Source organism: Aplysia californica, unplaced genomic scaffold (assembly GCF_000002075.1).
Source record: "Aplysia californica isolate F4 #8 unplaced genomic scaffold, AplCal3.0 scaffold00282, whole genome shotgun sequence".
NCBI lineage: Eukaryota > Metazoa > Mollusca > Gastropoda > Aplysiida > Aplysiidae > Aplysia > Aplysia californica.
This window is the reverse complement of record NW_004797552.1, coordinates 178,961-204,368: the sequence shown is the minus strand read 5'-3', so window position 1 is coordinate 204,368 and position 25,408 is coordinate 178,961. Positions and strand designations below refer to the sequence as shown.

Below are 25,408 nucleotides of genomic sequence, written 5' to 3'. Positions count from 1 at the left end.
AAAGACAAAAACAACAACAACCTTGCCCACGAGGCGTACGGCATCCCCCCCTAGCAGAAAGATAACAACAACAACGACAACAACAACTACCTTGCCCACGAGGCGTACGGCGTCCCCCCCATCAAGAAGACAACAACAACAGCAACAACAACAGCAACACCAACAACTACCTGGCCCACGAGGCGTAGGGCGTCCCCCCCAGCAGAAAGATAACAACAACAACGACAACAACAACTACCTTGCCCACGAGGCGTACGGCGTCCCCCCCATCAAGAAGACAACAACAACAGCAACAACAACAGCAACACCAACAACTACCTGGCCCACGAGGCGTAGGGCGTCCCCCCCAGCAGAAAGATAACAACAACAACGACAACAACAACTACCTGGCCCACGAGGCGTACGGCGTCCCCCCCAGCAAAAAGACCTGCCCCTGTTCCAGCAGCCCCAGCACCAGCACCTCAGCCGGGGGCAGCAGTCCACACAGCCACAGCACGGGCAGCAGCACAAACACCACGTGCAGGATCTGATTGGCCAGCAGCACGCCGGACGAGTACCTACCAACACACATACGTCAAACGAGTGTCGTTTAGTTTTAGAAAGGTTTTACGGCACTCGCAACTGCATACGGTATTATGAGTGCCAATGGGTGGATGTCAACAGAGAAGTCCAAACGGGGAATCAGGCTTACTCTTTAGTTTCAGTAAGTGTTTTACGGCACTTGCAACACAATAAGGTCATATACGTACCGAAGATTAGAGGTGTTACAAGAGAGTAACAAACACAAAAAAGAAGGAGGTGAGATAAAGACGATAGACGTTTAATAGGAAAGAAGAAGCAAACCACACCAGAGCACTTGGAAATACGTCAAATGAGTGTCGAAGATTAGAGATGTTACTAGAGAATAACATATATACAAAAAAGAAGGAGGACAGATAAGGACAACCTGCTTGATACGAAAGAAGGAGCAAACTGCACCAGGGCACTTGGAACTTGAAATAATTTGGTTTTGTCTGGCAAGGTTCAGGGAGAAAAAGAATATAAGAGGGCTTTAAGAATCATTGGAAGATGAATTACTAGGCAATCTATTTAAATTACACTTAACATTATTGTTTCGAAACGTCTCTAACCAAAAATTAGGAATATAGGAGGCTCAAGGATGAATCAAACAAGTCTATACATCTCAACAACCCGGGAATCCTTAATCTTTTTAAGAGATAAAAGCACACAGAATTATTTTTGAAACACCAAATACTAAAATTGTTCCTGTCCAATTTGCACACACAGATTTCAGTGTGGACTCTACTGTTATTCGTGTCACACATTCGCACCCACTCACCAGTCAGCTATGTGAATGCTGTAACAAATGAACGCGTAGAGAGGGCGTGTGAGAGGAAGAAGCTCGTATGTGTCCATCGTGCGGTAAATCGCCGGCTCTGGTGGCGCGCCGCACGTCAGAGAGTATTGTGCCACGCACACCGTCAACCAGCCCAGGATAAAGATGGCCGCCGTCACCCCATATGAGTGGCCGTACAGCTCATTCACAGAGTACGGCAACAAGTACCAGAATCCCATCCCACAGATGAGACCTGGATGGGACAAAAAAATTATAAACGTGAAAACAGTAAAAGCAGCAAACCCCATTAATACAACAGGTGTTATAATACTACAGGTGAGTTGTACAGGCCAACAGAGGAACTGAGCAGGACAGCCCAGTCTGTGATAGATACCGGACTTCAAGTGTGATGAGATCGAGAAGAAGAAGAAGAAGAGTACACACATATCAGAGAAATCAATCATGCTTCGAAGCATTTCGAGATAATTACAATCATTTCATGCAAGACTGACAGACAGACAGACAGGAACAATAGAGGAAACAAAAGATGTGGGACCTATCAGAGGTGACCTCCCACCTCCCGCAGTGAACAATACATCACCATAAAATTGAGTGAGATGAGATTCCCAAGGAACTCAGAAGAGAAAAAGCCAAATAAATATATATAAATATATCTGGAGAAGTTTTATGCCACCATCCACACAATTTGGACCATTTTTAGAGGTGGCTGCTTCAAACCTGCCTGTCAGGGCAAATCTGAGCTGAGATTCTTAAAACCACACTCAGGGATGTTACTGGGATTTTCTAAAAATACCTGAAACATTTATGACGCTTCATTTGCAAACAAAAAGACAATAGGTACAACTTATATCGGGTTATACAGAAAGCAAATGCTTAGAAAAATTAACTCTTCTTTTGGTGAAAATAACAAGGGGAGGGGGGGGAGAACAAGAAAAGCGGCCTACCTGCACACTCACCTGACAGCAACGCAAGCACAACAATGTTTACTTTAAACTGAAGAGAGTGACCACATCTTTGGAAAAAAAACCCCGGGATAATATTATCATTTTGTAAAAAACAACCTCACTCACCTGACAGTAATGCATGCACGGCAATGTTTACTTTAAACTTCTTGGGCGGGATGACAAAGCCCAGCGTCTCTGCGCCGCAGCACGTCTCAAAGTCCACCTCATCCTCGTCGGAGAGGATGTTCTTCTTCTGGATGACTCCGCTCAGCTGGTTCTCCTTCTCCTTCATCTGGACGACCGTACTGATGGTCTGCACCACCACCACGAAGATGACGATGCAGGCCCCGTACAGGCAGCAGTAGAGTAGCAGGAAGTCGTAGACCTGTGCGTCCGTGTAGGCCAGCTCCAACACCAGCGTGAACACGCAGCCCAACAGAAACGGGACCAGCCACAGGACGATCTGGTCGGGGCAGACAATCACCGTGAGTGTCACAACGTGGTGGAATCAGGCCCTCGTCAATTTTGGGGCATGTGGAGTTATTGGTATCATCTAAAAGCTCATTCATTAGCCTTGCTTTCAATGAACAAAATACTCATCTATCTTGAACAAAAGTCAAAATATTTGCAATTGAAGAAGGTGGGGGTCACCTGGTTTCAGAGGTAGAATTAGTGGGAAAATGGCCGCCAAAGATAAGTTATTTACTTGATTGAGAGTCCATGGAAACTGAAAATTTACATTTTTTCTGCCTTTAATCAACATTTTTCCATAAAATCCACACAGAAATGTGTTCCTTAATGGGCATGAAAGGTGTTGAGCCAAAAAACAAAATTCGATAACAAATTCACGACCCTTCGAAAAAAATGCCAGTTTTTTCACTGTGACTATTTTCATGAGTGCCTGATTTCACCACGCTGCCTCACATAATATGTGTCAGGACATAAACTAACAACACGACACACACATAAGCTCAGACAACACATGTACAGATGTGTATAAAAACTAGAACAATCACTAAAATGCCAGTGTAGAGAAGTAGATTTACATTTTCTTGTGCCTTTGATCAACATTTTTCGGCAAAATCCACACAAAAGTGGGCTTGTAAATGGACATAAAATTGTGTTGAACCAAGAAAAAACTTCTGATAAAAATTGCCAATTGAGTAGAAAAATGTCGGGTTTTTTTTCCCGTTTTCATTTTTGACCAGCGCCTGACTTCACCGCAGTGCCACACATACTTAAGCAGACACCCCCACCAAAGGGTGAAAGTAAATTTGGACCCCCCCCCCCCCCCCCATTTCAAACCACATCCAATGAACAACACTTGGGGTTATATGTCTTTACGTCTCTCAGGATCAGGAAAAAGACACTGTTGATGTTCTAAGACGTGTGGTAAAAAAATACTTGTAATCAGTAATACTACAACATACTGCTATGGAAAATTCAGAAATGATTTTATTAAAAGGGGGAAAAATGCATGCACATCATATAAAAAAAAAAAGAAAGAGAAAATACTTCTTCATTCGTCCAGGCTGAAAATTTGTATTTATATATAACAAAAGCACCTACACTGCAAAATAATAAAATTAATTGAACCGCCCTATTCCAAATAAATCAAACAAAAACGCATCACATTCTCAAACCAGTCAATACCTGATGGAAGTAGACGTAAGCAGGCGCATCATAGCCCACTCGTAGTTTCAAGCCTCCGAGTATGGTCTGCGGAATGCGCTTGAGGAGAAATCGGCGCTTGTACTCGTTGAGCAGCGGCACACCCATCCCCATGGTGGAGGCTGTGGAGGGCTTGGCTTGGGGCTTACTCCCGAGCTAAATCATCATGACAACTCATTCTCATGTGCTCTGTTGAGTCAAAGAAAACAGACAGTGAAAATTCTTCTTTAACTTTAGATTTTATTTGAAGGAACAAGGCAAGGTTTATAATTTTTAGTCAATAGTAGTAGTCTTACTACAACATTTCATTACACTATAATTCAGCCATTTCATTATAATGAAACAAATTATAATGTTTTGCATTCAAGGTATCGTAATTTCATAATTTTACCATATTTTTACTAAATTCAAATCATTCAAATATAAGAAATAGAGTGACCGTGACTTACTTTTATTTTTTTTATATTAAAGACGGAATCAGAAATTCCTAAAAGTATTTTGGGGGAATCATTTGAAATTCATTTGCAATACAATTGTAGTTCCAGAAATTCTTGGGACAGCATGATTCTAGAGCAGATTAACTCTACCATGGAATACGTGGAACATAATAGCATATCATGCCCATGGAAACATTATGTCATGACTTGGTGTCAAAAATATAGCATAGCGAAATTAGACTATTTTCCCCATCATATGTCCACATCTCCTGTAATCAAAAAGAGGGTGGGGATTGAAAGGGGTGGGGGCATAATTAGGATAGAAAACGAACCAACCAAAAGAAAAGAAGACGGAGAAATTGATGGGGGTAACAGTTTAATTTTAACAAAGACATTCTTCGGCAATCTTCGTCTTCACTTGCCTCACAAGTTAACTGTCCAAGACAAATAAGAAGATTCCGTTTCCATCGTTTCAAGGTAGTGTCAGTTTAAAATCAACAGAAACCGGCAACACATCCATAGCCTGAGGAGAGAAACTTGTATCAAATTACAATTAAAGTATCTAGTTCTTGCTTTCTCCCTTCTTACAATCACAACGACAGGTCGTATGGAAACCCTTATCTCTTTCGTCAATAATTCAGGGATTGTTGTGATAGCTTCGTTGTTGGTCCTTCCTTGGAGTCAAGCATGAACAGCACGAAGTTATGTTTCGTAATTCAAGGATCAGAATAAACCCAAAGAAATATGATTACATGTATAGTAATGATTGTTTGTATCGTCTTGTGCTGATTTATTGTTTTATTAGAAGTACAAGACAATTTTTAAAAATTACAATTCAAGAATATACGAAACTTTAAGTACTGACTCTATGCTTAAATTGGCTTACGACAAAATGGCGGCTCCCTCGGTGAATGTTTGTGTTGAATCTGTAATTGAGCATCAAATACAAGAAGTCAACTACGATGGGCAAGAAATTTATGTTGCGTAAGTAAAACAAAGATGATTACGTTCTTTGTGATACTTATAAATTCATTAGCTGCATTATATGACTGCAATTGGTCGCACAGTAGATCTAATCTAGACTCGATACTGATGGTGGCCCATATTTACAGTTTACACTACAACTACAGTACAGAGTCAGTTCTTGCCCTACTTTTTTCACAGTAAGAAAGAGTTAGGGCAAGGGTTAAGACAGGGAGCAGATCTAGTGATCACTCAGTTAGTTGATAAGTAACTTGGTCTTCACTGGCACTTGTCGTCAGCAGTAACAGTGGGAGTTCAATCACTACTTTTTTTTAGCCTGGAAGTAGTGCTTATTCTCACGGTGAGAATAGCCATGGCCCTATGTCTCACTATTCTCACCCCCAATTCAGTGGCTGAATTGGAAATAAAATTTTAGTTTGCAATGCCTAAAGTATTTGTATTTCAGATGAAACCAAAAGGTGCCTCACTGATACTATTGTTAGTGCAATTTTAACGAAGTGTGTACAGACCCGGTAACTGGCAACAAAGTCACGAAGTATACAGACCCGGTAGGGGAAATCTTTGGCACTCCTGTACAATTGCGGTCCCGTTAGTTCTAGCACTAAATCACACAAGCAAGACTAGACTGGATATCGAAAAACTGATTTAAATATTCGGTATCGATGTTTTATCAGTAGATCTAGCCTACAAAATGAGCAGTAAAATTTCACTTGTATTTTACGAGGCAAGGGGGGTTTCAGATTTCAGGGGGGCATGCCCCCCTGAATTTGACCATAATTTCATGTTTTGCAATTAGGTTTGATTGGCTATCTCTCCATAGAGGCCTATTGGCACGCGCTTCAAAAAGTAGGCTATCGTTTAGAACAAGATGTAATCGTTGGTGGGGTCAAAGCGAGTATATGTATCCGTAAACGGGACCGCAATTGTACAGGAGTGCCAAATCTTTTGTGATTTCTGAAATTTTCAGCGCCCAGACCCGGTAGAGTGTGTGTGAGGAGAGAGAGAGGAGGGGGTAGAGAACAGGGGGACGTGCTATTTGAAGGCGTTTGAAGAAAGCATGGTTTTAATTTCACTTTTTGTTTCTTTATGTTCCTCAGTTCATCTCATTCCTTTTTATACTATATGATATTATGCTACTGTCTGTACATTTTTTTGTTCTGCAATAGTACTGTTTCAATGAGATGTTAACATATTTATATAAAAACAATCATTTAAAAAACTTTTTTCTATTCACAGCCCATTGTCCATGTCAGAAAACCTGAGCAAGCTTGCGTACAAGATAGATTTTTTCAAAGATGAAAGTGAGGAGAAAGGCAAGCCTACGTCAGAGGGAGAAAAAGAGACGGATGAGGATAAAGTCTTGGCACCTTTTCAACCCTCTCTGTGGCCTTGGGATTCCGTGAGGAACAAGCTGAAGTAAGTTTCTGTCTACCATGTCTGTGCAATAGAGAGTCATCCTGTACTCTCAAATATTCATATCAATATACTTGATTGGACAAAAAAAACATTTTGTATTGGAAATACGCATTTATTGCAACACTGAATAATAACATAAATCAGCTTCTGTGTCAAAGGTGGCAGTGCACACTTAAGACTGAGCAGATCTCACAAGGTGGCAGTGCACACTTAAGACTGAGCAGATCTCACAGACTAGGTTTTTGTAAGGGGCAATAGCAAGGGATAGAAAGAAACTAGTGGAAGAGTCTGGTTCCCAAGAGTCTGGTTCCCAAGAGTCTGGTTCCCAAGAGTTTGGTTCCCAAGAGTCTGGTTCCCAAGAGTCTGGTTCCCAAGAGTCTGGTTCCCAAGTGGAGAGAAGTAAACTACATTTCGTTGTCTGCCAGAGTTGGAATTTATCCTTTCACTCTATGTAACTGTTCATTTGACTTTTTTTGTCTTTCTTGTAATGTGATAACAGGATTTACAATAGCTTTCTCGTTTCTGAAACTCATTATCCCTCCTACCAATTTTGCAGCATGGCTTTTTTTCGACATTTCGGATTGAGTGGTTGGCTGGCGCTCTGGTGTGATTTGCTCCTTCTTTCCTATCAAACATCTTCTGTTCTTCTCTCTCCTCCTTTTCTTTGCATGTTACTTTCTAGTACCACCCCTAATCTGTTGTATATGACCTAATTGTGTCGCAAGTGCCGTAAAACTCTTACTAAAGCTAAGTCCGACATTTCAGAGGGGCGTTGACGGAGATGAGTGTCCTCTATGATGTCCTCAACATCGCCAAGGAGAAACACTACATGGTCACCGACCCCGTATCGCAGGAAGCGCCCGAGCTCAAGGCGTCGCTGCAGATGTTGGCCAAGAAGAAGGTTGGAGCTTCACATGTTTTGTTACAGTTGTAGTCCTCAGTGCTCACTCTTCAAAATTTGTATATTATATTATAGTTGAAATTGTCAGAGATGGCCACCCATTGCCATGAAGAAAAGTGGTTGTCTTAGACATCATGTGGATGTCCTGGACATTATCATTATAGTATTTAAAAAATACACTGTTGAAAGTGGTTGTTTCCACAGGTGATTGTCTTAGACAGGTGGCCATTAGAGCTGCTGCTGTTTGGTTTTTTTCACCTCTTTGGAAAGTGGCCATTAGAGCTGCTGCTGTTTTGTTGGGTTTTTTTTCACTTCCAAAGATGTCATTTCCCTGTTAAGTGCCTTTTTATAAATGAACGCTATGAAATGTGCAAGTCAAAAAAGACTTGTGCAATAAGGACAATTTTTTTGCATTTTGTTGTACTTTAAAAAATTCTACATTGTAAAATGCTAGTGTAGTTTCTGTCTTTGTGGGTTCAAAAAATGTATTGACAGGCTAACACATCTGCTCTTCTTTGGGGAATCTTGTTTAAAATGAATAACATTATTATATGGTTGTTTTTTTTTTGCAGAGTCTAGTGGCTGCGTCCCAGATTTTATCGGCTGGAGCGGAGCGGCTGAAGCGTGTCCAGGCGGAGATGGCATCCAACACACAGGAGAACTTCTTGATGGAGCTGCTCAAACTGCGCAAACTGTGGCGCCTCAAGAAAGTCCACAACACCATCCTCGGGGAGCTGAGCTACAAGTCGGCCGGCTCCCGCTTCTGGCAGGGAGGGACCTTCGAGGTGCTCAAGACCTCGGACCTCGTGGCCGAAGGGGAGGTCAACACGAGGAGCAGCAGTCTGGACGTGAGCATACCCAGCGAGCTGGAGGGTGTGGCGTACATCCAAGTGGAGGTCAATGACGTGCCCAGTGAGTAATAATAATAAGAATAGATAGCATTTGTATAGCGCAAATCCCTGCTCAACAGCAAGCTCTATGCGTTTCACAGTCTATACTATTACCCCAGCAGACCTGAGAGCATTCTCAAACAAATAACTTAATAGCAGTAACGCCCAACCTACGCTAACGGACACCTGTTCAAGACAGTCTCTTGTACAAACAGCCACTTCCCATATTGCTCTTGCATTTATTTTTTTTCTAAAAATATTATAATAATGCTGACCAAAATGTCTACCTGTCTAAGACAACCACTTTCCTGCTCAGCAATGGGTAGCCATCTTTGACAGTTTTGAATGTAATTACAATGGTTTAATGCCGCTTACAACATTGTAAGATTATTTTAGCCCTGGGATCTCCGAATGTAATGTCCGTATCCACAAGGAACTTGCCAAGTGGGTGCCTTCAAGAATGCTCCTAGCAAAATTTAAAATTAAGAAATTACCTACCATTAAAAAAAAAGTACCACTATCACACCCGGGAAATAGTCAAGCACATCCTTACATCTTCCTTGATTCCAAACGTATTGACGATGTCTCTCCTTTAGAGCATGTCAGGGAAGTCAAGAGCTGAAGGGAGGCAAGTTGTATTTGGGCAATCTACTTCTTCTATGTCTTCTGACTAGGTACTATGCATACTACTTTAAGATCGTCTGTCAAGATGTAATGCCTTTCTCCAATCATAGTTTTGACCTGTTGTGTGGGTGTTTGGCGGGTGCTCTGGTGTGGTTTGCTTTTTCTTTCCTATCAAACATCTATCGTCTTTATCTCCCCTCCTTTTTTTGTTTGTTTTTGTGCTTGTTACTCTCTTGTAACACCTCTAATCTTCGGCACTTTTATATGATCTTATTGTGTTGCAAGTGCCGTAAAACTTTTACTAAAACTAAACTGAGCTGTTGTTCCCCCCTCTCCCCCTAGACCTGATGGACATCACCAGCGCCACCCTCAAGATGCCGGCCGGTCTGGGCACCATGCCACCTGATGCCTACTGGCAGCAGAGACTGGAGGTGGCCCAGAACGTTCTCTTTTGTAAAGAGCTCTTTGCTCAGGTAAGTGGGTTATACATCTCCTTGGGTCATAGATTTGAACTGTAAAAAGCTCATCCCCCAGGGCAGTGCCACTGATTGTAGTGTCTTTAGGCCATTCCCAAAGGGGGGACATTTCTCGTTCAAGTGCAGTAGAAAATGGGCTGATTCATGTCACGCTCATAACTGTGCCTGATCTACAACAGGGAACTGCTGCTTTTTCTTTCCTCTACTACTCTTGTACGTTTGTCACCCTCTTGTGACCTGCTATTTCCGGGATGCCTTGATAGTTGAAGCAGACTTTGTGCTGTTGAAGCTAGAGAGGTGGGCAGAGTGGGTCTGATTCCCTGTAAAGACTTCTCTGTTGACACCCACCTCTTGGCACTCATATGACCTTATGCAGTTGGGAGTGTCGTAAAACCCTCTACTTTAATAATAATGTAAAGAGCTCTTTGCTCAGGTAAGCATGTTTTATATCTCTATGGGTCATAGACTTGAACTGTAAAGAGCTCTTTCCTTAGGTTAACACGTTTTATAGCTCTGTGGACCTAGACTTGAATTGTAAAAATTGTAATATCCTAGACTGGCCACTATCATGACGTGTCTTTTTACTGTCCTGTTCATCATCATCATCATCATCATCAATGCCTTATATTCTCCCCTGGCAGGGTATAGACCACATACAAGCTCCTTCCATTTATTTCTGTCCTGGGCCATCCTTCCAAGTGAGCTTTATCTCTTTCATGTCCCTTTCCACGCATCTCCTCCATGTTTCCCGTGACCTACCCTTGCCTCGTGCTCCCTGTGGGTTCCACTGCAGCGACTGTCTTGTGATGTTTCCAGTAAGGTCGTGTACAGCCAAGAAAAATTTCCCTCACGGACATTAAAGTATTATCTTATCTAATCTTATCTTGTCTTTGCACTGTGTTAAAAACCTCACTGGGCTGGTGCTCACCATCATGGACGCACAGACGAAGGGGAAAACACATCTCGCTATATTCGAGGGTAAACGCGACTTTTTCCTCCCTCCTCCTCATTTGGCTCCAAATATAGTCGAATGGTGCGCTCCATCAAAGGCTGGTTCTATTTTTTCAGCTCATTTCGTTTGATGTATGTATTCTGTGAAGTATGATTTCTTGTCCATAGTTTCATTATTCTTATTCATAACTAGAATTTAATTCCCACATGCTTAGATGACCGTATGCAGTTGCAAGCGCCGTAAAACTCTTACAAAAAAAATTATCATTACCGGAAGAAGTAAATGAGGTCATGGCTAACCTTGTAATGTTTGTCTTCCAGCTGGCCAGAGAAGCAGTGCAGATCAAGGGCAGCACGCCACACATGGTCATCGGGAATCAGATCCTCACCAACGTAAGTCTCTTCTCTTTCCTCCTCTTTGTCAAATATTTTAGCACTCTCGCTCTCTTGATTTTAAAACAATTTCTGCATACCAGTCGAACCTGCCCTAATGACCGCCTGTCAAAGACAAACAATCACATGTACAAACTACCACACACACACACACGCATACACACATGCATGCCCACAATTGCTCTATATCATAATGAACCAGTCACAGAGCACCACCTGTCCAAAATGATCACATAACTCCCTGCCTGTAGATGGCAAACTTGGACAGGTTGGACTTTACGTAGTTGTATTTCATATATCAAGGGAGATTAATTATCTACTCTCTGTCCATTTTTTAAAATATAATAATTTTTTTTTTAGGAGGGGCGGGTAGGGTCCAGTTTGTTATGTATTTTATCACCTGAGTATAAACTTGTGTGTTGTTGTGGCAGACACAGTACTGAGGCAGGTGGGGGCCAGTAATTCACAAATTATCGAGATCTAAGGTGTATTGTTCTGATGGAACGGAACTGACTGTTTGACCTGACCGTCGTTTTTTGTCATCCTCAGGTCTTTCCTGGAGTCCAACTGTCCATCATCCTTTGTCACTACACGGGCAAAGAGAAGAAGGTGAGAATCTAGAGATGGTAGCATCTTGTAGAGATTACCAGGGTGTTTTTTGTTTGTTTTAGTAGAGGTTTTACGGCGCTCGCAACTGCATTAGGTCATATGAACGCCAAGGGGTGGATGTCAACAGAGAAATCCTTAAAAGGAATCAGACTTACTGTGCTCACCTCTCTAGCTTCAACAACACGAAGTCTGCTTCGACTATCAAGGCACCCCGGAAGTAGCGGGTCACAAGGGTGTTTGGATCGTTGTTTCTGTACAAGTGGACTATTAGACTCTGCAGTTATTGTCCAGCTGAAGTTTGTAGGAATGTTTGGATGTAATGGTGCTGTATGATGAGGGGGGAGGAAAGTATTTGCTGTGTGTTGTGTCAATATTGGACTCTGGTTGTTCTACTAAAACACAATAACCTGTTCACAAACTTGACGTTTCTCTTCAGGTATCCTTGCTTTTTTGCCAAACTAAAAGTCTGAAATATACTCACAGCCTTTTCTACAAAACCTTAAGCCGAATTTTTTTTTTTTTAAAGGTTTATTTTAAAGTTTCAAGGTCTCTCATTCATAGCAGCTCATTTTAACATGTCAATAAGGCTTTTGTGAGGCATGTTGACAAAATGAGTTTCTTATCGGATTTTAGTCCTTTGGAAATAGAAGGTACGTCAACTTTACAGATGGAGTGTGTACAATTTATAAATGTACGAAATGATAAAAGACAACTTACACTTAAAGAAAATGGCATCAATTGAAAGTCTACAAGTTTGAACTGCGTGTCGATTTTTTAATAATAAATAAATAGCATTTTGTATAGCGCATATCCCCACTCGAAAGCAAGCTCTATGCGCTTTACACTATATTATTACTCCAGCAGACCATAGAACACTCAGGAACATTCTCAGCTTCCGGGGAAGCGTACAGTGCAAGCAGCTGGTTAAGCGCTCAAATCACTATATATTTAACTATATCTCCATGTGTTAATTTTGAGAATCAAATCTTTCATTGTGTCAGTACGCCTTACATTTTGTAAATTTCTACGTGACAATTGACCTGGCACATCGTGTTGAAACAAAAGTTGTCTCCCTCTCCCTCCCAGGTGGCGCTGTCCTCCCACAAACTGGAGCACAACCACGTGCTGGAGCACTCACTGCACCAACTGCTGCGTCGCGTGCATGACCGTAACCTCAACTACAGCCCCCCACACCCCGTCAACGCCATGCTGGGCATGACCAAGCGCCGCCGTCTGGCCGGCCCCGTGGCCACCTCGCGACAAGAGCTCATGGAGATGTCGCACAGGTTGGTGCAGGATGGAGTCTACAGGGGCTGTTTGTGTGCTTGTGTGTGTGGGTGAAAGAATGGAGAATACAGTCCAAATGTGTTTGTGCGTTATTGTGTGTGGGTGAAAGAATGGAGAATACAGTCCAAATGTGTTTGTGCGTTATTGTGTGTGGGTGAAAGAATGGAGCATACAGTCCAAATGTGTTTGTGCGTTATTGTGTGTGGGTGACAGAATAGAGAATACAGTCCAAATGTGTTTGTGCGTAATTGTGTGGGTGAAAGAATGGAGCATACAGTCCAAATGTGTTTGTGCATTAGTGTGTTGGTGAAAGTATGGGGAATACGGTTTCTGCATTATTGTGTGAGTGAAAGAACTTAGAATACAGTCCAAATATGTTTGTGCTTATTGTGTGGATGAAATAAATGAGATAACTGGCAAAATTGTCTAACACAGCCTTATGTCTGCCTTTGTTTTTACGTTTGGCGATTTCTCATAAAATGATAAATGATCGGTTTTAACTCTTTTTAAGCTCTTATCTTATCTACAAATTGAAACTTCTCTTTTATTTCTCTCCACAGCGAATCGTTGCTGGAACAAATTTTGAAGCAGACGAAGCACTCTGTCCTCCGCTTACGGTGAGTCAATAATTCTGGTGACCGGAAAGTTCCACGAATTATAAGCTATAGTAGTTTACACCTTTGTTAATTCTCCCCGCACTCTTCTAAACACCTTCCACACTTGGACCAAGCATGTCTTTGTATCAGCTCCATTGTTTCTAACCTGTGGGTGGTTGGAGGGTGTACTAGTAAGTACTATTTCTTTTCTTTCTCTCTGTTGTTTCTGTCTTGCTTTTTCTTATCGTCTTTATCTCCCCTGCTTCTATCATTTGTATGTTCCTCTCAGGTAACACCTCTACCTGTGTCTGTGATGTAGCAGCGGTGAGGCGCTTCACTGTTGGAGGCAGGAGACTTGACTTAAGAAAAAATATTTTATAGATATTATATCTGCTGGAATGTTGTATCCATCTCAGCCCAGATTGGTCTTGACTAGGAGGGTCGAAGCCAGCCCCCTGAATAATCTAAATTATGTTGGATGGTGGGGGGGGGGTAAAAACAACTACATTTTTAAAAAAGTAACACCGCCGCTAATCTTTGATTCTTATATGGCGTTTTTGTGTTGGAAGTGCCGTGAAACGTACGAAAACTAGAATTTATTTTTTCCTCCACTCTATCATGTCAGTGTGCCTCTCTTTACTCAAAGTGAACTGAAGAACTGAAACTAAACTTCTCCCCCCCCCCCCCCCCCCCCCTCGTAGGACGATGGGTGTAAAAACTAGTTTTCTTTTAAAATTTAACACTTATATGACATATTTGTGATACAAGTGCCATAAAACTTACGAAGCTAGAATTTTTTTTTACCTCTGCGCTAAATGGTCTCTATCATATCAATGTGCCTCTCTTTACTCAAAGTGAACGAAAGAACTGAAACTTAACTTGTTCTCTCCTCTTCCCCCCCCCCTCTTCCCGTAGAACAATGCGTGTGATCGACCAGCTGGCGGTGACCATCCAGGACCCCCAGATCTGTGCCCACTGGAGCTGTCTCAACAACAGCCTCGAGTCCAGCGTACGCATCAGCTTCACATGCTACGGCTACGAGATCATCAGGTAGTGTATTTATGATAATTAGCATTCATGATATTATAATGATAATCAGAGATGCCGGTTTTCCATGTTTTTGGGGGGGGTTTTTTCTGTTATTTTGTATATGTGAGAATGTGTGTGGGTCTGGGAGTTGTGTGTCATCAGCTTCACCTGCTACAGCTATGAGATCCTCAGGTGAACTCTCACATTTATGCTTATCAGGGATGCAGGTTTTCTGGAGATTTAAAAAAAATATTTTTTTTATCCCTGTTATTGTATATGTGAGAATGTGTTTGAGCCTGGGAGTTGTGTGTGTGTTTGCAGTTAAACGGTCTCGTAACGTTCATTTTTCGTCCTTTTATTTGTCAGTTGAGTTACAATTCTGTATTGAGGGGCGCTTAGAGCCTTCTAGGGATTAGGCGCTGTATGAATTCCCCTTATTATTTTTATGATTTCCGTTGTTTTCACCAGAACAGTTATTAGTCTAAGTATTTATTTTCTGCTTGGGCCCATATTAGTTTTGTCTGACAGGCAGCGGAGTGCTGTTTTGGAAGGTACACTTAGTGTTTGTACTGACTAGAGATGTTTCTGTGTTGGGACAAAATCAAAGGTGGGAATCGACTTCCCTGACCCTCTGTTGGGACAAAATCAAAGGTTGGAATCGAGTTCCCTGACCCTCTGTTGGGACAAAATCAAAGGTGGGAATCGACTTCCCTGACCCTCTGTTGGGACAAAATCAAAGGTGGGAATCGACTTCCCTGACCCTCTGTTGGGACAAAATCAAAGGTGGGAATCGAGTTCCCTGACCCTCTGTTGGGACACCGACTTGTAAGCAGGAAGCAGAATTCAGTGGGTGGTTGGCGGGTGTTCTGGTGTGGTTTGCTCCTTCTTTCCTATCAAACGTCCATCGTCCTGATCTCCCCTCCTCCTTTTTTGTGTTTGTTACTCTCTTGTAACACGTTATCTATTCTTCGGCACTTATATGACCTTATTGTGTTGCAAATGCCGTAAAACTTTTGCCCAAAAAAAAAAAGAAGCAGAATTTCCACTAATGATTGTGTGGGAATTATTTCGTGGGAATTTAAGAATTGAAATAACTATTGCAATTTGACTAATTGTAGAACGTCCTACTTTCCCTTCTCAGAAATTCCCTGGTTCTACTCATCGGGACGGACTCGATCCGCGTCGTGATGAAGGACGGCCGCGTGTGCTCCTTGTCCTTCGAGGTCACAGAACTGCGTGACCTCATCCAGTGGCAGGGATTGTGGCCAGAAATCTAAGACTGTAAACACCTTGTATCTGGTTTGCCACTGCAAACGGGCGTAGACCGGGATAATATCTTAAAATTTCAGAATGATCGGTGGCTGAATAAAGTATGTAGTATGTAAGCTTGATTTTAGAATTACAGCTTTTTTCTTTTATTACATAAGTTTATAACAAAAATTCTTGTTTCAATTTTAGATTTTGTTTGCAACCAGTTAAAATATTTTATGAAAAATCTCCCATACTTGCTGGATTTAACCCGTTTTTTTCTTTGTTTTTTGTTAGAACTGATTGCTTTAAAAAAACAACTGTTCTAGCGTCGGTGGTGTTGTGGTTTCGGAGTTTCACTGTCGCCCACAAGATTCCTGATTGGGGAGAATTTTTATTGAGTGTCTCTTTTTTTCTGCTGGGATATTGTTGTATCCCTCTCTCAGCCTGGGTTGGTGGGTGGTCAGCGGGCACTCCTCTGCTGTGGTCTGCTCCTTCTTTCCTATCAATCATCTATCTGTTGGTAGGTGCTTTGCTGTGGTCTGCTCCTTCTTTCCTATCAATCATCCATCAGTTGGTGGGTGGGTGCACAAGTGTGGTTTGCTCCTCATGTCTTAAGAAACGCCTGTCGTCCTTATCTCTCCGTCTTCTCTTTGTATTTTACTCTCTAGAGACACAACTAACCACAGGCACTTACATGACCTGATTCGTGTTGCAAGTGCTGTAAAACTCAAACTAAAACTAAAAAAACTAAAGAAACGTTTGTTTATGCGGCCCGGCAGATTTGCCAGCACCAGACGATGTGTGTGCTGCACCTGGCCAAAGTCCAGGGCTGGACGGTCCTGTCCATGATCAACAACAGTGGCCACGCAGACATGGAGGCTTACGGCACTTCCTCCACCGTCATGCTGGCTTCCCCCAGGGGCAATGTGTGAGTAGGACGATGGGTGTAAAAACTAGTTTTCTTTTAAAATTTAACACTTATATGACATATTTGTGATACAAGTGCCATAAAACTTACGAAGCTAGAATTTTTTTTTACCTCTGCGCTAAATGGTCTCTATCATATCAATGTGCCTCTCTTTACTCAAAGTGAACGAAAGAACTGAAACTTAACTTGTTCTCTCCTCTTCCCCCCCCCCTCTTCCCGTAGAACAATGCGTGTGATCGACCAGCTGGCGGTGACCATCCAGGACCCCCAGATCTGTGCCCACTGGAGCTGTCTCAACAACAGCCTCGAGTCCAGCGTACGCATCAGCTTCACATGCTACGGCTACGAGATCATCAGGTAGTGTATTTATGATAATTAGCATTCATGATATTATAATGATAATCAGAGATGCCGGTTTTCCATGTTTTTGGGGGGGGTTTTTTCTGTTATTTTGTATATGTGAGAATGTGTGTGGGTCTGGGAGTTGTGTGTCATCAGCTTCACCTGCTACAGCTATGAGATCCTCAGGTGAACTCTCACATTTATGCTTATCAGGGATGCAGGTTTTCTGGAGATTTAAAAAAAATATTTTTTTTATCCCTGTTATTGTATATGTGAGAATGTGTTTGAGCCTGGGAGTTGTGTGTGTGTTTGCAGTTAAACGGTCTCGTAACGTTCATTTTTCGTCCTTTTATTTGTCAGTTGAGTTACAATTCTGTATTGAGGGGCGCTTAGAGCCTTCTAGGGATTAGGCGCTGTATGAATTCCCCTTATTATTTTTATGATTTCCGTTGTTTTCACCAGAACAGTTATTAGTCTAAGTATTTATTTTCTGCTTGGGCCCATATTAGTTTTGTCTGACAGGCAGCGGAGTGCTGTTTTGGAAGGTACACTTAGTGTTTGTACTGACTAGAGATGTTTCTGTGTTGGGACAAAATCAAAGGTGGGAATCGACTTCCCTGACCCTCTGTTGGGACAAAATCAAAGGTTGGAATCGAGTTCCCTGACCCTCTGTTGGGACAAAATCAAAGGTGGGAATCGACTTCCCTGACCCTCTGTTGGGACAAAATCAAAGGTGGGAATCGACTTCCCTGACCCTCTGTTGGGACAAAATCAAAGGTGGGAATCGAGTTCCCTGACCCTCTGTTGGGACACCGACTTGTAAGCAGGAAGCAGAATTCAGTGGGTGGTTGGCGGGTGTTCTGGTGTGGTTTGCTCCTTCTTTCCTATCAAACGTCCATCGTCCTGATCTCCCCTCCTCCTTTTTTGTGTTTGTTACTCTCTTGTAACACGTTATCTATTCTTCGGCACTTATATGACCTTATTGTGTTGCAAATGCCGTAAAACTTTTGCCCAAAAAAAAAAAGAAGCAGAATTTCCACTAATGATTGTGTGGGAATTATTTCGTGGGAATTTAAGAATTGAAATAACTATTGCAATTTGACTAATTGTAGAACGTCCTACTTTCCCTTCTCAGAAATTCCCTGGTTCTACTCATCGGGACGGACTCGATCCGCGTCGTGATGAAGGACGGCCGCGTGTGCTCCTTGTCCTTCGAGGTCACAGAACTGCGTGACCTCATCCAGTGGCAGGTATTGTGGCCAGAAATCTAAGACTGTAAACACCTTGTATCTGGTTTGCCACTGCAAACGGGCGTAGACCGGGATAATATCTTAAAATTTCAGAATGATCGGTGGCTGAATAAAGTATGTAGTATGTAAGCTTGATTTTAGAATTACAGCTTTTTTCTTTTATTACATAAGTTTATAACAAAAATTCTTGTTTCAATTTTAGATTTTGTTTGCAACCAGTTAAAATATTTTATGAAAAATCTCCCATACTTGCTGGATTTAACCCGTTTTTTTCTTTGTTTTTTGTTAGAACTGATTGCTTTAAAAAAACAACTGTTCTAGCGTCGGTGGTGTTGTGGTTTCGGAGTTTCACTGTCGCCCACAAGATTCCTGATTGGGGAGAATTTTTATTGAGTGTCTCTTTTTTTCTGCTGGGATATTGTTGTATCCCTCTCTCAGCCTGGGTTGGTGGGTGGTCAGCGGGCACTCCTCTGCTGTGGTCTGCTCCTTCTTTCCTATCAATCATCTATCTGTTGGTAGGTGCTTTGCTGTGGTCTGCTCCTTCTTTCCTATCAATCATCCATCAGTTGGTGGGTGGGTGCACAAGTGTGGTTTGCTCCTCATGTCTTAAGAAACGCCTGTCGTCCTTATCTCTCCGTCTTCTCTTTGTATTTTACTCTCTAGAGACACAACTAACCACAGGCACTTACATGACCTGATTCGTGTTGCAAGTGCTGTAAAACTCAAACTAAAACTAAAAAAACTAAAGAAACGTTTGTTTATGCGGCCCGGCAGATTTGCCAGCACCAGACGATGTGTGTGCTGCACCTGGCCAAAGTCCAGGGCTGGACGGTCCTGTCCATGATCAACAACAGTGGCCACGCAGACATGGAGGCTTACGGCACTTCCTCCACCGTCATGCTGGCTTCCCCCAGGGGCAATGTGTGAGTACTCGGCTTTACAATTACAATAACTGTAATAATAATAATAATTATTATTATCATCATATAATGATAATTATTATAATGTAATAATACAATATTGATAATTATAATATAATCAAAGTAATTATAATATGATTATAATAACAATAACAGTTATAATAATAATAGCAATAATAATATAACAATAATGATAATATTACAATGGTAATAATAATAATAATAATAATGCAGATAATTTCTACAGCACCCACTCCCTTACAGTATACCTTCATCTCAACACAAAACATAAGTGAATGAACATGCATACGTATGATCTTTGGATTAACGCTGTCTGCTTATGGGTTAGCGTTAATCCGAAGATCATAATAATATGTATGCATGATTGAAGTGTCTTTAGGCCATTCCCAAGGGGGGGGGGATATTAACATGTTCTTTTGCACAACAGAATTGCAAATGGGCTGATTTATCAATGTCATGCTCATACTGTGCCTGAACAACACATAGGGGGAACTGCTGCTTTTTCTTTCCTCATCCTTATTTCGTCATTTCCCTCTACTTCTTTTGTATGTTTGTCACTCTCTTGTGAACTTCTATTTCCTGGTTGCCTTGCTGGTCTAAGCAGACTTTGTGCTGTTGAGGCCAGAGAGGTGAACAGAGTAAGCCTGATTCCTCATTTGGACTTCTCTGTTGACGTCCATCCCTTGGCGCTCATATGACCTTATGCAGTTGCTAGCGCCGTAAAACCTTACTAAAACTAAAAAACCTTCGATAATATTAATAACATCGTTGCACCGATCTGTTCCCCAGCACCATGGCATTCCACAGTAACCCGGTGAGTGGCCAGCGTCTGGCCGTGAAGAAGGCGGAGCTGGGCGGGGAGGTGCACGGTTCACCGGCCGTCACCGCCGCAAAGTGGGCTGGGCTCTCAGGGGACTACGAGGTGAGGGATTCTTTGGTTTTGTTACGGCCTTTGTCTGGTTTGTTGGGGGTGTTGTCTTGTGTTTATGAAATGTTTTGGTCAGGAAAGGTTTTTTTGTCTGGTGTGTAAGAAATACCTTGGTCAGGAGAGGTTTTGTTTTGTTTGTCAGAAATACCTTGATCACACAAACTGAAAAATAAAAACAGACCTGATGACAATTGTGCTGCAGGGTACAATAGAGGCAAAGAGAAATAAGGGAAGATCTCCTACATCATCAAACACTGAACACTTAAAGCCCTCCAGTGGTCTACAGCTTCATAAAATAATACATCGGAGTAAAGCAGAGAGCGGGGAAGATAGAGGCCTGTTTGGGCAAGGAGTGGGGCACAGAGGGATGAACGCTGTCGCAGTGACAGGTGACAGGCACAAGAAATGTTGGTTTGTCGACTGTAATGAATGTCCCGGGGTTGTCCCTGAAACAGTTGTTGGGAGGACATCACATACACTACACCAGAACCAGTCCCACTTAATGTCGGTTTGTTCTTTGATACGTGTTCTGACGTTGTAATATTGGGTGTCTGTGGCTGGGTTTTGAAACAGTTGGGAAGCCTGCTTGTGGTTGTCTTTGTTTTGGGGGGGGGGGGGGGTTGTTTCTTTTTGAGTCTTCCTTCTAATGGTTGCTTTTGTTATGTTTGTGTGAGCTGTTGCGTTACATGTTGTTGTTTCTTTTTGAGTCTTCCTTCTAATGGTTGCTTTTGTTATGTTTGTGTGAGCTGTTGCGTTACATGTTGTTGTTTCTTTTTGAGTCTTCCTTCTAATGGTTGCTTTTGTTATGTTTGTGTGAGCTGTTGCGTTACGTGTTGTTGTTTTTTTTTAAAAACTCAGTTTTTGTTTGAACTTTTGTTAAGTTTACATACTCCCTTGTGTGGGTGGTTGGAGAGTGTCACTGGTTGGTCTTCAAGTTTGTCCTTCCTCTTATTTTTATGTCCCTCTGTCTGAATTTTCCCTATGCTAAGTGACCATAGCTGTGTTGTCTGAATTCTTCTCTGTGCTAAGTGACCATAGCTGTGTTGTCTGAATTCTTCCCTGTGCTAAGTGACCATAGCTGTGTTGTCTGAATTCTTCCCTATGCTAAGTGACCATAGCTGTGTTGTCTGAATTCTTCCCTATGCTAAGTGACCATAGCTGTGTTGTCTGAAGTCTTCCCTGTGCTAAGTGACCATAGCTGTGTTGTCTGAATTCTTCCCTGTGCTAAGTGACCATAGCTGTGTTGTCTGAATTCTTCCCTATGCTAAGTGACCATAGCTGTGTTGTCTGAAGTCTTCCCTGTGCTAAGTGACCATAGCTCTGTTGTCTGAAGTCTTCCCTATGCTAAGTGACCATAGCTGTGTTGTCTGAAGTCTTCCCTATGCTAAGTGACCATAGCTGTGTTGTCTGAAGTCTTCCCTGTGCTAAGTGACCATAGCTGTGTTGTCTGAAGTGACCATAGCTGTGTTGTCTGAAGTGACCATAGCTGTGTTGATGTTCTTCTTTCTACTTGAACAGTGGGTGGTTGGCGGGTGCTCTGGTGTGATTTGTTCCTTCTTTACTATCAAACTTCTATCATCCTTGTCTCTCTTTTTGTCTTTGTATATTGCTCTTTAGTAACACTTCTAATCCTCTGCACATATGTGACCAATCTGTGTTACATGTCGTAAAACTCTTAAAATAGTGTGTATCTCAGTTTTCCTCACACTTTCCTACGATGTTTATCTGGCCCCAGGAGGTGAATCTACAGCAGCTGGAAGGTCGCAATCTGGTGGGCAAGATCGACATGCTGATGGCGAGACTCAACACGAGTTGATCCACCTCACAGATCGACATACTGGATCGGACATTTACTTCTGCTGCAAAGTGTCTGCTCGCTTTTTTATCACCACAAAATCAAGACTGCATTATCAAACTACTGGACTAATGTACTTGTAGTCTTGGCCGGTGACCTTAGAGTCGAGACTGTGTCGACAAACTACTGGACGAATGTACTTGTAGTCATGGCCAGTGACCAATCACCATAAAGTCGAGACTGTGTCGACAAACTGCTGGACTAATGTTCTTGTAGTCATGGACGGTGACCATAGAGTCAAGACTGTGTGGACAAACTACTGGACTAATGTTCTTGTAGTCATGGACGGTGACCATAGAGTCAAGACTGTGTGGACAAACTACAGGACTTGTGTACTTGTAGTCGTGGCCGGTGACCGTAAAGTCGAGACTGTGAGGACAATTTAGCCGAGTGGAGTACTTGTGGTTGTGGAGGGTGAGCTTGTCCTAGGAGACCTCTGTGTGTGTATACAGAGAGAGGTGTATCTAGGTCACTTGTCATGTCGTGGCACTGGACAGACGGGCGAGAGCTCAGCCGTTGCTGGATCAGCGACATCAACGACATCTCACTGTCTGGACTGTGGTGTTCTGCAGCAGCTGCTGTACAGCCAGTTGTGATCGAGGAAAGACTCCTGCGATAAACTTCCTGTCTGAGTTTTGTGCTCGAGTGACTGGTTCATGATCTTCTGTGGCTGCAGGGAAATGCGTTCTGACTGGCAGGAAAACTGTTGAGGTTCTCACTTCAGTACACATTGCTTGGTGGAGACTGGGGGACAAGAGTGAGTGTATGTGCTGCTGACCGTACGTTGTGGAGTGTAGTGTTGCCTCAAGCATGCTGGGACAATGACAGTGTGGTACCCACTTTGGTCTACTGTTGACAGTACAGAGCTGGGTCAGACAGGGACAAGAACGTTCATGCCTGTGGGATGTTTGCGTTATATACCCGGTGCACGCTGCAAATCAGATCAGTCGATTTGAGTCGAGGCCAGCCACATTTTCCTTCATGGATGGAGCAAAAGCTTCCGTTTTATTGGCACAATATGACCTAATTCAACTTGATTTGACTGCAGAATTTAAAATTTCAAGGTCACAAGTCAAATCGGTTGTAATGTGCCAAAATGGTAGCCTTTGCCACTGTAATGAAGGGCAATCTGGCCAGCCCTGACTCAGATGGATGGGTCTGATTTGCTGCGTGCACTGGGGCATTTCGCTTCACGGGATTGGCGGTCGGAGCTATGTACTTTACCCACTGACTTGTCTGGTCTGTCCACAGTCTTATGTTGTAGGATTGTCTGGTATATATGTGAACAGTCTTATGTTGTAGGATTGTCTGTCCCGTGAACAGTCTTATGTTGTAGGGTTGTCTGTCCCGTGAACAGTCTTATGTTGTAGGGTTGTCTGTCCCGTGAACAGTCTTATGTTGTAGGGTTGTCTGTCTGCTATATATGTGAACAGTCTTCTGTTGTAGGATTGTGTGTCTGCTATATATGTGAACAGTCTTATGTTGTAGGATTGTCTGTCTGCTATATATGTGAACAGTCTTATGTTGTAGGATTGTCTGTCTGCTATATATGTGAACAGTCTTATGTTGTAGGATTGTCTGTCTGCTATATATGTGAACAGTCTTATGTTGTAGGGTTGTCTGCTATGTCAACGGTCTTATGTTTTTGGATTAACTGCTCTATGAACAGTCTTATATCGGATTGCTTGCTTTTTGAACCGTCTTATGAACAATGTTGGGAGTGGGAGTGAATCTTGTTTGGGAATATTGTCCTTGGCAGGCATTTCTTGTGAACGACGTTGGCATGTGATTGCGTGAGGTGGCAGTTACCAATGAAAAGTCAACGGTCAACTACTCTTGGGTCCTGAATTTGCAGCTCAATAAAATGTCCGTGGGAATGTGTGTGCATGTGTATGAATGTTTGTACAAGTGTATCGACTGTTATTTTGATTCTTCTTTGCATTTTGTAAAGTTTTCCAGAAAATTTTGCACTTATTTTTATTGATGGGATGTGAGGGCTTCAACTTCAATAGTCTTTATAAGACTTTTTATTTTCATTGTAGGGTTTTGCTTGATCTTTTCCCCATGTCTGAGGGGAAAAGCTTTTTCATTCGTTCACAATTTTGAAGCTTTGTGGATAATGTTAGAGAGAGTGAATTCTCTTGTGTCTGGATCATTCTGGAGAAATAAAATGTTGGCCTACATCTTTACTTTGTTTTCTTGTCCTATCGTATACTGGTGTATACTGCCGTTATTTGATCATGATGGTGTGAACTCTTCAAAAGATGGAGATTGTGGGTGGTTGGCGGGTGCTCTGGTGTGGTTTGCTCCTTTTTTCCTATCAAACATCTATCGTCCTTATCTCCCCTTCTTCTTTTTTATGTTTGTTACTCTCTTGTAACACCTCTAATGTTCTGGCGCTCATATGACCTTATGCAGTTGCGAGCGCCGTAAAACCTCTATTAAAACTAAACTAAAAGATGGAGAACTGAATATGTGAGGCAGCGTGGTGAAATCAGGCTCTCGTCAAAATAATGAAAGTGATGAAATTGGCTTTTTTTCCCCCACAATATTGGGATTTTTTTGCAAATTTTTTTGGGGGGCTCAACACCTTTGATGTCCATTAAAGAACTCATTTCTGTGTGGATTATTACTGAAAAACGTTGATTAAAGGCACAAAAAGTGAAAATTTTCAGTTTCCACACACTCTAAAGCTGTGGAAATGACTAAACTTTGGCAGCCATTTCTCGCTAATTTTACCTCTGGAACCAGGCTCCCCCACCTCCTTCACTTCAATCGACAATATCTCAACTTGTATTCAAGACAAATGGATAATTTTTCATTAAAAGCAAGACAACTGAAAAATTTAAGACGATACCAATAACTCCACATGCCCAAAACTTGACGAGCGCCTGATTCCACCTCGTCGTGACTAATATGTTTACTGCAATAAATTGTAATGTGAAGTTTGCTTGGTGAGATGTTTCCCTTGAATTTTACATTTACAGTCGAACATGCCTTAATGGAAATATCATAAACCTGACGCTCATATGACCTTATGCAGTTGCGAGCGCCGTAAAACCTCTACTAAAACTAAAATAAAACATCATAAAGATACATACCTGCTCCCCCATTGAAAAATTCCTCTGTTATTACCATACCTCTATAAAACGGAAACCAGCTCCCCCATTGAAAAATTCCTTTGTAATTACCATACCTGGTGCCTGGTGCCTCTATATAACAGAAACCAGCTCCACCTGGAGACAGAAAGAAAAAACTTCCTTCCCCTTGAAAGATTTTTTCCTTAGATGGAAAATGCTTTGCCTACTCAGCCCTGAAACAAAACTCTGAAGTTTGATTCCATCGATG

General features: G+C 42.2%; 2 protein-coding genes across 2 annotated transcripts in view; one reads left to right on the top strand and one right to left on the bottom strand.

The window, feature by feature from the left end:
• LOC101862191 (pecanex-like protein 4) overlaps nucleotides 1-5,197 on the bottom strand; it is a gene marked incomplete in the record, with an annotated part of 18,649 nt that extends 13,452 nt beyond the window's left edge. Inside the window, 5 exon segments of the mRNA XM_013084266.2 lie at nucleotides 387-557; nucleotides 1,340-1,589; nucleotides 2,428-2,764; nucleotides 3,955-4,161; nucleotides 4,837-5,197. Coding sequence (XP_012939720.1) covers nucleotides 387-557; nucleotides 1,340-1,589; nucleotides 2,428-2,764; nucleotides 3,955-4,086 — 890 coding nt within the window.
• Nucleotides 5,198-5,272: 75 nt separating this feature from the next.
• Nucleotides 5,273-24,249, top strand: LOC101861961 (mediator of RNA polymerase II transcription subunit 17). The gene is made up of 14 exons (XM_013084267.2): nucleotides 5,273-5,393; nucleotides 6,630-6,809; nucleotides 7,575-7,710; nucleotides 8,283-8,622; nucleotides 9,567-9,697; nucleotides 10,973-11,044; nucleotides 11,594-11,653; nucleotides 12,740-12,939; nucleotides 13,501-13,557; nucleotides 14,452-14,586; nucleotides 15,707-15,821; nucleotides 16,596-16,744; nucleotides 20,067-20,199; nucleotides 21,941-24,249. The coding sequence occupies exons 1-14, from the start codon at nucleotides 5,278-5,280 to the stop codon at nucleotides 22,019-22,021; spliced, it is 1,905 nt and encodes a 634-aa protein (XP_012939721.1). The 5' UTR covers nucleotides 5,273-5,277; the 3' UTR covers nucleotides 22,022-24,249.
• Nucleotides 24,250-25,408: the final 1,159 nt, after the last annotated feature.

Bases quoted from the DNA above. Each gene is read 5' to 3' on its own strand.
- LOC101861961 (XM_013084267.2), top strand. From the start codon at position 5,278: ATGCTTAAATTGGCTTACGACAAAATGGCGGCTCCCTCGGTGAATGTT. The intron at 5,394-6,629 runs GTAAGTAAAACA...TTCTATTCACAG, and splicing joins GGGCAAGAAATTTATGTTGC to CCCATTGTCCATGTCAGAAA. The intron at 11,045-11,593 runs GTAAGTCTCTTC...TGTCATCCTCAG, and splicing joins GGAATCAGATCCTCACCAAC to GTCTTTCCTGGAGTCCAACT.